At 41.3% G+C, this 11,234-nt stretch overlaps 1 protein-coding gene across 1 annotated transcript; it reads left to right on the top strand.

Annotated features, from left to right (window-relative positions):
- Window positions 1-1,887: 1,887 nt before the first annotated feature.
- Window positions 1,888-9,464, top strand: cacng1b (calcium channel, voltage-dependent, gamma subunit 1b). Its single transcript, XM_061701153.1, has 4 exons — window positions 1,888-2,128; window positions 7,421-7,495; window positions 8,064-8,201; window positions 9,232-9,464. Exons 1-4 carry the CDS (start codon window positions 1,888-1,890, stop codon window positions 9,462-9,464), a joined length of 687 nt encoding a protein of 228 aa, XP_061557137.1.
- Window positions 9,465-11,234: the final 1,770 nt, after the last annotated feature.

The following is an 11,234-nucleotide window of genomic DNA, read 5'->3' as shown; positions in this document are numbered from 1 at the left end:
CTAAATACAAATCTGGATCGTTTTCGCACTTCCTTGGCGGTGATGCGTCACCATGGCGGCCTTGTTGCTTAGAGACCGTTGCTCGTCTTGCCGCCCAGCCGTGCTGGGAGTGAAATAGTTCCGGGGGGGGGGCAAAAAAGGGACAGCGAGGCCTTCCTTCTCTGCCTGCCGAAACACTATTAGAAGGACTCTTCGACATTTGCAACCAAAATTCTACTACAGTATTACCGCGACTTACAGGTTTCATTTCACAATTCAAGTTTTCCCCATTGAAATGACATAACAAAAATTAAAAAAAACAAAAACAATAAGATTAATAAAGGCCACACTTTTTTTTCATTCCGTTTTTATTTTAAAAAAATGAGGGGTACTCTTGAAAACTGCCGACACCAGCCACCGATACTCAAGGCAAAAAAAAAAAAAAAAAAAGACATCATGTAAGTACTTGCCAGTATTTGGCACTACACTGCAGCGGTTTGACACATCGGCGAATCATCAGGCGCTTCAAAAAGAAAGGTCTTGGTTCACAATTATCCGCCATTGCGCTCATTGAAATGTTATGTATCAAAAAGTACGAATGGTGTCACCTGCTCGGCTTGAGTCGCCAGATATTAGCAACTGCAACAAATGTGGTCAAATGTGCTTACGTTGCACTGATCTGCTATTCTTCAAATTCATAATTGTTGATAATCAGGAGAACCGTGCGGTAAAACAACAAATGCCTTCAATGAATGTGTCACAAACACGGGTGTGTTAAACACAGGACGCTCATGTTAAGAGGTTTTTAATGCCACCTTAAATTGACTTTATTTAACAGTATTATACTTTGGCTTTGTAGCTTGTGCCAAATCAAATAAATTGGCGATGTTTGCACTCTTTGTACTCGCATGTCATTTTTACAAACATTCGCGGATGTAGTTTTTGCATGAATTTAGTACAAAAAAAAATAAATAATCATCATTTTTAAATTCGGATTGGATATTTTTATGGACTTTGCATGTTCTCCCCCGTGCCTCCGTGCCCCCCCCCGGGAACTCTGTTTTCCTCCCGCGTTCCCAAAACATGCACGGTCAGTGAACTGAAGACTCTAGATTGTGAATTGTGAAATTGTGAGCAGTATTTATCACCAACGTTTTGGAATATTAATGTCTATCAACAACGACGGCAACGACACGCGTAATCAATATTTCGACAAAAATAATCTATCACCTCTTTCTATTGCGCTCCACAGCGTTATATGAATACATTGATTTTTTTTTTTTTTTTTTTTTTAACATGGCTCTAAATGTGGATCAGCTCCTGCCATCAGGTGGGACCCTCTTCTGAAACGGTGACTCCTGATTGGCTGAGTAAGTGGATCAGTTCATCTGACAACTAATAAAGGAAATATCCCCCCAGGGGTCCCCTGACACGCAGTACCAGAGACAAATGAGTTTTGGAGCTACTAATAATATGAGAATGTTCCACATAAATGACAAAATTGTTTTTGGGTCCTGGGCCCGAGTTGTATCAAAATCTGACTTGAACACAGTGAATGACATTAGGTTGACTCGATATTGGTTCGGAATGAGGTGTAAAAAAAAAAAAGTCTTCATTTCATTGAGCGAATGGTTTCCACTCACCAAATGGAAAGTGGTGAGGGAGCGCATGAGTGGAGAGGTAGAAAGTAGGGCACTGTTAGCAGGTCCCCCCCATTTTTTTTTCTTCTTCTGTGTTCTGTCAAGCAGCAGGCACAAGGCAGAGGGTGAGAAAGACGAGAAAGGAGAAGTCGTGGACCGGACCAGAGCACAACAAGCGAGGAGACCCGACCGAGAGACGCCAGCGTCTTCGAGGAACTCGAGGCTTCCGTTGCGCAGTTCGAGGAACTCGAGGCTTCCGTTGCGCAGCATGTTCGAGGAGCAGGCCACCAAGGTGAAGATCACGTCGGTGGTGATCGTGGTGGGCATGTCGGCCATGCTGGCCGCCGTGGTGACGGACCACTGGGCCGTCCTCAGCCCCCGCGTGGACCAGCTCAACGCCACCTGCCAGGCCGCCCACTTCGGCCTCTGGAGGCTGTGCAAGAAAAGCATCTTCATGGTGCAGGAGGACCCCCAGGGCAAAGGCTGCGGCCCCATCGGCTTACCTGGAGGTAGGGTTTACCACTAAGATAGCAAGTAGGTCGGTGGGTCGGCTTCACGCGTTTTCTCAAAATTGTCCAATAAAATGTAGTCCTCCATGTAAACTTTTATTGGCTTTGAGCCAACGGCGGTAGTAGCGGGCCTTCTGCTTCGTGGTTGGCAACAACAGATCTCGTTTCAATGGGCGAGCATCGGGCAAGGGAATGATATTCCTTCAAAAACTGCAAAGCCAAAGCCGTCGCATTCTGATCGCCTCATCTGTCCGAAAGAAACCTGAAACAAAATACACACAAAAAAAAACAAAAATCTGAATCAGAATCGTCTTTATTTTGCCAAGTATGTCCAAAAAACACACGAGGAATTTGTCTCCTGGTAGTTGGAGCCGCTCTAGTACGACAACAGAACACAAAGACATTGAGAAAAACAGTCACTGAGCAATAGATAGTTGCTAGTTATCTGGTAAGGCCGGTACAATATATATATATATATATATATATTTTTTTTTTTTTTATTTTGACAATTGTGCAAAAACATACTTTCTCAGAAGCCGCAGGAAGTACAACCCCAATTCCAATGAAGTTGGGGAATCAAACCAGAATACAATGATTTGCCAATCATGTTCAACGTATATTTCATTGAATACACTACACGACATTTAATGTTCAAACTGATCAACTTGATTGTTTTGAGCAAATAATCGTGAACTTGGAATTTGATGGCTGCAACACGTTCCAAAACAGCTGGGACAGTTTCATCACCTTTTCTTTGAACAACATTCAATAAACGTTTGGGAACTGAGGACACTCATTGTTGAACCTTTGTAGGTGGACTTCTTTCCCTGTTCAACAGTCTGGGGTCACTGTTGTCGTAGTCCAAGACAACGTATGGTGACTTTTGTGACACCCTGTGCAAGTGAGTAAGTTCAGGACTTGAATCAGTACTTCTACTTTTACGAGGCTCTATCTTTACTTCTACTTAAGTACTCTGAGTACTTTTGCCACCTCGGGGTATAAGTCATTTTCGAACACAGCCAAGCCTTGTGGGGTGAGGACGGGGTATGTTGTTTTTTTCCCCCATGGCCTCTGGCTGTGTGTGCGTGCCTGGCAGCTTCAGTGTGGAGATTTCTTTTGTTGACGTTTAGCCTGGCGGCCGCTGCTCCTCGCGGTCGAGACGAGCCTTAATAAAGTGTGCCTTAGCGCTCCATCTTGCCAGTTAAAAGCACACCAGAGAGAACTGAGTTGGGGGAAGGGTGGGTGTGAGGGGTTGCGTGAGTGGACCAAGGCATGGATTTGTGTCCTGAGGATGACGAAGGAAGTTGAAGAATGACCGCATGTCCAAAGGGAACTTTTTTAGCAAATCTTGAAAGTTCATTTTGAAGGTCTCCGCATCGTCTTTTTTGGTAACCAATTTGCTCTAAGAGTGCCTACACGCCCAAGCGGTACACCACGTGGTTTCTTTCATAGAATCATATTGGACAAAGCTAATACAAGTGTTTGGGGAAAAGGGCAAATGTTCCCATCGAGTGGAGACACCTGCCACATCGAATCCGGTACTGATGAAACTGCTAATATGGCTACATCCATCAAACAACCCCTCTCTAAACAAGTCCAACTGACTTGAAATTTCTCATCAAGATCCAGGTTAATGTGAATTACAATAAAACCCTTTGGACCAGGTTTTTATTTTATTTTTTTTGTCACGGTGTGCTGTTATTAGGGCCTGTCCGACCGACTTGGAACTTCTCACAACGATGCAGCTCAATGTGCAAGGCACTTGGTGATACCAATAGTTTCATAAGCCTCGGCCTCACCAAACACGTTTTTACAAGAAAAGTCTGTGGACCATTTTTGTGTTGCGCGATGGCGTGCTGGTTGTTCGGACGTGACGTTCCAAAGTTTAAAAGCCTGTGCTGCCCAACACGTGGCGGCACAACACGGTACGACACCGAAGGCGCGCAACTCTAAATTCGGACTTGCCTGTGTAGTGTAAAAAACAATGCAGTACCGCGGGTTACCTTTACCGTCCCACCCCCGAGTATCGATCACGTATGAAATGCAGTAAAAAGCAGCAGCGACCTTTTTAAAGGCCTCACATTTCGCACACAGGATATGACCAAAGTCCCCGAAGCCTCTGTTTTGTCCCACTTTATTTGAGGCTCCTCGTGCAACGGCCATTTAAATAGCAGCAGCATCCCTCGTTCACATTGACCCAGAATTAGGCGGTCATTCCGCACCAAAGAAGGCTAATGACAGCGAGACAGGTCGCAGGTTGCTAAACAGGAAGTGAAGTGACCCCCCCCCCCCCCCCAAAAAAAGCCCTTTGACTGACAGGGGGTGAAAAGAGCATGGAACAGAAGGAGGCATGACTAAAAAGGATGTTTTACAGTTCTAATCACTCCCGCGCAACGTTGTGAGTTGATGCAAAATTATTGAAAGTGATGATATGCCGTGTACTTTTTTGAACACAAAACAATTGTCAATAAATAAATCTGTTCCATTACAATACTTTTATTCAGTAAATATGTGTGTGTATATACTGTATATATATAACAAATCAATCTTATTTTTAGAGACAAAGACGTTACTGTTGGAAAAGAGCAAAATATTTGTGCGCAATGGTGAGTTATTTAAAAATTATTGTAATATTTATTTAAAAATAATGACATACTGTATAATAACAATGACTAAAAATGTTTTGCAAGCAAAAATGATCAATAAATGAATCTCTTCAATGAGAAGTTATTCTTTTAACCATTGGAAGTGTGCAATCACATTGAATGGCAATGAGCTTTGGGGTCCCTCAAGGGTCTCTTCTTGGACCCCAAACCATTATTACTACTGAAATTAATATCTATTGAAATGGATGTTTATTTAATATTTGTGTGCAAATGTTAGTTGATACAAAGCCATGACAAATATTACATAATTAAAAAAAATAATGCATATTTTGTAAATATTTTTATTGATATTGGGAAAACTCAATATTATTATAAAATAATGTAAAGGTTTTGGGTTTTTGAGTTTCATCAAACATACTTTGTAATAGTTTAAAGAAATACTCATCTACACAAAACATAGCCTGTGTTAAAGAGTACTAATACAATATATAAATGATAACAAATAAGCAAAATTCAAACTTAAAAGATCTTTCTCTTTATTTTAAATGAGGGGACACCAGCAAATTTTACATTTTATATACTCGACACACTTGAGGTTCAATTGAGGTTTTGTGTCACTGTCTAAAACAGATAAATATCTGGATGAGCCCAAATGTTCTTCAATTAAACAACAACAAAACTGAGATAATTGTTTTCGGCAATAAAGAAAAGAGGATTGCTGTTCGTAAATACCTGGAGTCACTCTCTTTAAACAAACACAGACCAAGTCCGAAACCTCGGTATTCTGATAGATTCCGGCCTGACATACCAAATCAATTACTAAAACTGCCTTCTACCATCTGAAGAACATATCATATATTTCACTTAGTTACCAGATTACAAACAGCAGTCAGATCCCTGACAGATGTGTTTTGCAAGTTGACTGGAGCAAGTTTTCTTCTGATCAACCTATCACAGGACAGCAGACGACTGACATCGTCGAGGGCCAGCGTGCTGTGCCTGCGAGGATGAATTTGAAATCTGATTGGTGAAAGAAACTGTCCCATTTCGAATAAAGTTGAAGTTACATGGGCAAGCACGGCTGATTGTGAAGGCCCGGGGCAGATGAGATTGACATGGCAACACACAGACGCTGACATCTGATTGGACAAATAAAATCGAACATCCGCATGCAATCAAAAACTGAGCCGCAGGCAAACGTTTTGATACGGCACTTTCAGTCACTACACACATGCACGCGTGCGCGCACACACGCGCGCACACCTACACACACACACACACGCCCGTAGTTCCTTTTGCTGTGTCTTAACATGTGGCTGAATTGGACCCGCCAGGACCAACAGCAGCCTGTTGCTAGGTAACCTCTTTAGTGATTCTTTCTCATCCGGAGTAACAAACAGCTCCTCTGTTGCCTGCTGTGCATAGACACACACACACACACACACACACACACGCACGCACACGCACGCACACGCACGCGCACGCACTAATATTGTCCATCCGATGAAAAGGAGTTTGAGCAAAGTCGAGAAATGCGACATTTACGTCACGGTGCAGACGTCTGCGGTGCTGTAATGAACTTAGAGCATTATTTATGAAAATAGCGGAGTGTATTAGAGACACAAAGAAGGAAAGAAAAAAAAAGGCATAGAATTCGGAAAAATACAAATATGGTGCAAAGTTGTAAGATGGTGAAGATGAGGCCCAATGCATTTTTTTTTTTTTTTTTTTTTGTAGTTGAATAAAGTCGTAACATCAAGAGAAAAATGTCAGAAAATGATGAGAATTAAGTATACAGTCTATTCTGGTAAGAAGAAAAAAAATCGAAATTGAATTTTTGTTTTTGTTTTTAGTATAACAACAAAAATGTCATTGTAATAGCAAGAGGGGAAAATGTATGTTTGTCAACAAAGTAAAAATACATTTATCAAGGGGAAAAAATGGCATCTTATGACAAAAAGACATTTTACAAGACTAACATTAATATTTACGTTGAATTAAAATGATTAATTCATGAGAAAAATAGTTATAATACTTGGAGGGGGGGAAAAAAAAGGACATTTTACAAGAACAAAAAAAAGTCGCACAATTATGAGTAGAAAGACATATTTTTACAAGATAACTATTCCAGATTTTATTAGAATAAAGTTGAAATATTCTAAGAATAAAGTCTAAATAGACTGCCAAATTTTTTTTAATTTGGTGTAATACTACGATCAAAATATTATGAAAATACAGTTGTTAATTTATGACTAAAGGTGGTCATATTTGAGAAAAGAAATTGCAATTTTCCAATTACATTTTAATATTACCGGAAACAAATCACGTGACGAAAGTCACAATGCTATGAGTATAAAGTCAAGAAAAAAAAATTACAGTCTTGGTTTGTTTACATTACATTTGAGTATTCTGACGTCAAAAAAATCCTAACTCGCAGTGTTTCATATTTCAAGAAGATAAGTTGTCATACTAAGAGAAAACAAATAGAGAACAAAGTGAAAAAACATGAAACATTATGAGTTAGAAGTTATTAAGTACGAGGGGGGGGGGGGAAAAAGCAGTAATGTTATGACAAAAACAATTTGACAAGAGTCATGAAATTTAAGTTGATGAATGAGAATATGAATGTGAATTTATACGGGGGAAAAAGTATAGCGTGTGTGTCTTTCCCGTCTTCCGCTTGCAGCCAAGAACTGCTCCTACTTCAAGCACTTCACATCCGGAGAAGAAGCAGAAGTTTTTGAAGTGAAGACCCAGAAGGGTACGTGTCGCCTCCGTCGCTGCGTACAGCGTACCGTATGTACGTGCCGACTGTATATATATTTTTAAGAGCGCGCCAGCATGCACTTTATGCTCACGATGGAAAAAAAAAAAAAAAAAAAAACACAAAACAAACAAAAACAACAAAATAATGTCGCGGTACATCCCTGTAGTAATAAACCGTTCGCCTCCGGCTCGACTTTTATTCCCTCTTTAATTTATCTCGAGCCTTGAAGGCCACAACATTAGGTACACCTGCGCATTACTGTATACTGCATTTTAGCGCCAGTCAAAGCACAGAAGTATTTGGCGAGTCTTATATGAATCGGCACGCCGCCGCAAATAGATTTTGTCAAAACGATCAATGTGTCATTGGGACTTTCGGCTTGACTCGATAACATTTCTCCCCACGCGCACACAGTCTTTTTTTTCCCCTTCATACATATTAAAACACTCTCGTACACATTACCGAAACACTCTCACACACACAACTGTCGTGTTTTTTTGTTTTTGTTTTCGTTTTTTTGGGCCCGAGGGAAGGTAACTTTTCATACGTTTTTCTTGTTAAGAGTACAACATTTCGGCGGCGGCCATCGCCATTTTCAGCCTGTTCTTCATGATCTTGGGCACCCTGTGCGTCATCTTCTCCTTCGGGAAGGGCCGCGATTACCTGCTGAGGCCTGCTGGGATGTTCTTCGCCTTCGCAGGTACACACCGCTTCATTCATTCATTTTAAATGGTGAACTATTAGCAGCGGATGGGAAATACAAAGTACAAACGACTTACATTCTTTGTAGATATCTGTGCTTCACTCGAGTGGGCTATTTATTTTTGAGACTTTTTACTCCTTGCATTTGAAAGCATTAAAGCATTCCCATCCTAAAACTAACAGCCACAATTTGTAATGTGTTTTTAATGAGAGAGAGAAAAAAGCACATTGTAGTGTTGTGCTGCATACAAATATACAGTGTTGGACATCATTAAATTGGATTACAAAGAACGAAACCGTTTTGTCACATTTTGCATCAGTTCAATGGTCATTGTGCTGCTCCTTCTGTTGTGCACGCCTCAGCCACCCGGAGGCAGTTATAAGACAGAAATTATGATTGAAAAAATTGAAAATTATTATCTGTAGTTTCCCCCCCCCCCGTGGCCTAAAACGCCCGGTACAGCGCAAAGTTATTGTAAATAAAAAATAATAATACAAAAAAAAAAGCTTGAAAATTTCACATTTCATCCAAACCTACCACACCGGTGTGCTTTGTTCATGGTGACATTGTTGACGTGCAGTGCTCATCATAGGCGAGTCGCTTTCATGAGCTGCGAGGAATTAGTGTGATACCTACTTCCAAAGCTGTTGCCCAAGGCGAACGGCTTGCAAAAAAAAAAAAAAACTGGTACTGTACCACAGATAGCATGTTCCAGACTCCAGAGACTTGTGTTTTGTATTCCTCAGAGTTAACACGGCAGCCATGTCACTCTCTCTCTCTCTCTCTCTGTGCTGCGCTCTACGCACAATAGACAAAAGATATAACCATCAACACATATTTGCCACAACAATGCGCCACATTCCTCATGGCCGCCACATAGGCGCACCGGCCAATTTTTCTCTTACACGTTAACACTATACAACATAGGACAAGGATGACTTTCAATCCATATCGGTCGGGCCCAAGTACATACGCCCCACAAAATCGATTCAATACAGAAATGGCGTATCGGTGATCTTGCCCGCAGGGCTCTGCATCATCATCTCGGTGGAAGTCATGCGCCAGTCGGTCAAGAGGATGATCGCCAGCGACGAGACCATCTGGATTGAGTACTACTACTCGTGGTCCTTCACGTGTGCCTGCGCCTCTTTCACCCTCCTCATCCTCAGCGGTGTGGCCCTCCTCCTCATCTCCATGCCGCACATGCCCAGAAACCCCTGGGAGACCTGCATGGACGCCGAGCCCGACACCTTAGATTAGCTGCGCACCTCGTAAACACAGCGGTGCCGTGACATACGAGTTGAATTCGGTCGATAACCAAACTCGGAACTCAACATACTCTCATATCAAAATCCATTTCCCCCCCCATTGAAATGAATTCAAATTCCATGAATCCATTCCAGCCCAGCCCACAAATAAATTCCCCCAAATGTTTTTTTGCTGTGTTTTTCTTATCTAAATATATTTCCATGGCAGTGTCCAGAATTGATCGATGATTTCAAATGTTAGGCATTCCTTATTGACAAAGTAAATGGCGGTGGCCCATTGAAAAACCTTTTTAAACACTTTTTATACCCGTAGAGACAAAAGTGCGAAACGGTAAGGACATAAACAGCTTCACAAAAAAATCCCAAATTGCACAATGTACGCGTTGCCCTTTAAACTCTGCAGATACAAGTGCCTGAATGTTCCTCAGTACTCGTTAAACCCATTCCACTCTCGCCTTTGTCCAATCGGAAAGACAGCCAATCGTTCCGACACTTTCGAAAATTCATGCGTTTTCATTCATATCTCGGAAATAATACCATTTATTTGGCCGTCTGCTATTCAGTAAATGCAATATGACCCCTCTGGTGTGTTACAATTAGATACTGAGGCTCCATGCAGCGGAATTGATGATAAAGACAAAGAGCCAAAAAAAAAAAAAAAAGACAACAACAAACAAAAAAGAACTCTGAAGACACTGAGATACATTTGTGTTAGTTTTCATGGCAAAAATCACACACAAATTAAGTGATCGGAGAAAAATCCGATACTGTAAGTCAAAAAAATGTAATTAGCATCTTCGGAAAAATCTTGAACTTCATTTCGGACACCTGAGAAACAGTAAAGACATCCATCCATCCATCCATCCACACTTGTCTTCCGTGACAATAGCCATTGATCTCGTTTCGCTGTTCGACCCCCCCCCCCCCCCCCCCCACACACACACACACACACCACCACCCCTCCCCCCGCTCACTTTAATCCCAAAGGCGCGATCCATAATTTTGGCCTGATCACTCACTCGTACGCCGGGTTGAAGCGCACGTGCTCGTCAGAGCCACACCCCCCCAGTGAAAACAGTAGAAAGCGTCTATAAAAACTCTACACACGCGCACAAAAAGAAGAACCAAAACCAACTGAATTGAATTCAAAATATATGTTTTATAAAGGGGGAAAAGCCTACTAGAACATCGGAATTGACTCCCATTAAACATGAGTTTGAATGTGATTGGTTAATTCTGAACACAGCCATATATAAGAGGGTGTGCACATTTGTGTAACCACGTTATACCAGTTGTTTATTTTGACGTTCACTCTCTATTTTATTTTTGTTTTGTTTGTTTGTTAGTGGAGTTGTACAGGTCATATTAATGGTAGAAAACGTTTTGAAATGACTCGAAATCATCACAAAACCTTGCCAATGAACAGGGGTGTGTAGACTTTTTATATAGGTTTATAGAAACATGTATCTGTGCTTTGTGTTTATATAAAAGCTAAAAATCAATGTCTTCAATTTTAAGACTGCGAATTTTTTGATGACAGTTAAGTTTTATTCAGGTGGACATTATGATTAGAACGTGCTCATTTTGTTTAAAGGCGTGAATCAAATCGGCAAATATTTCAAAGAAAACATTTTTCAAGCGTTGTTGCTGAAAAACGCGCCGATTCACTGTTTTGAGCTCTTTCCGAAACGCTCGGAAAAAAAAATCCACAAGACGTTGCCAGAAACTCCGTCCAATAGAAAAGTTGGCATTCGGCGCCCAC

This window comes from Phycodurus eques, chromosome 16, assembly GCF_024500275.1.
Source record: "Phycodurus eques isolate BA_2022a chromosome 16, UOR_Pequ_1.1, whole genome shotgun sequence".
NCBI classification, from domain to species: domain Eukaryota; kingdom Metazoa; phylum Chordata; class Actinopteri; order Syngnathiformes; family Syngnathidae; genus Phycodurus; species Phycodurus eques.
This window is presented reverse-complemented; position numbering and strand designations above follow the sequence as displayed.

Bases quoted from the DNA above. Each gene is read 5' to 3' on its own strand.
- cacng1b (XM_061701153.1), top strand. From the start codon at position 1,888: ATGTTCGAGGAGCAGGCCACCAAGGTGAAGATCACGTCGGTGGTGATC. The intron at 2,129-7,420 runs GTAGGGTTTACC...TTCCGCTTGCAG, and splicing joins CCCCATCGGCTTACCTGGAG to CCAAGAACTGCTCCTACTTC. The intron at 8,202-9,231 runs GTACACACCGCT...TCTTGCCCGCAG, and splicing joins GATGTTCTTCGCCTTCGCAG to GGCTCTGCATCATCATCTCG.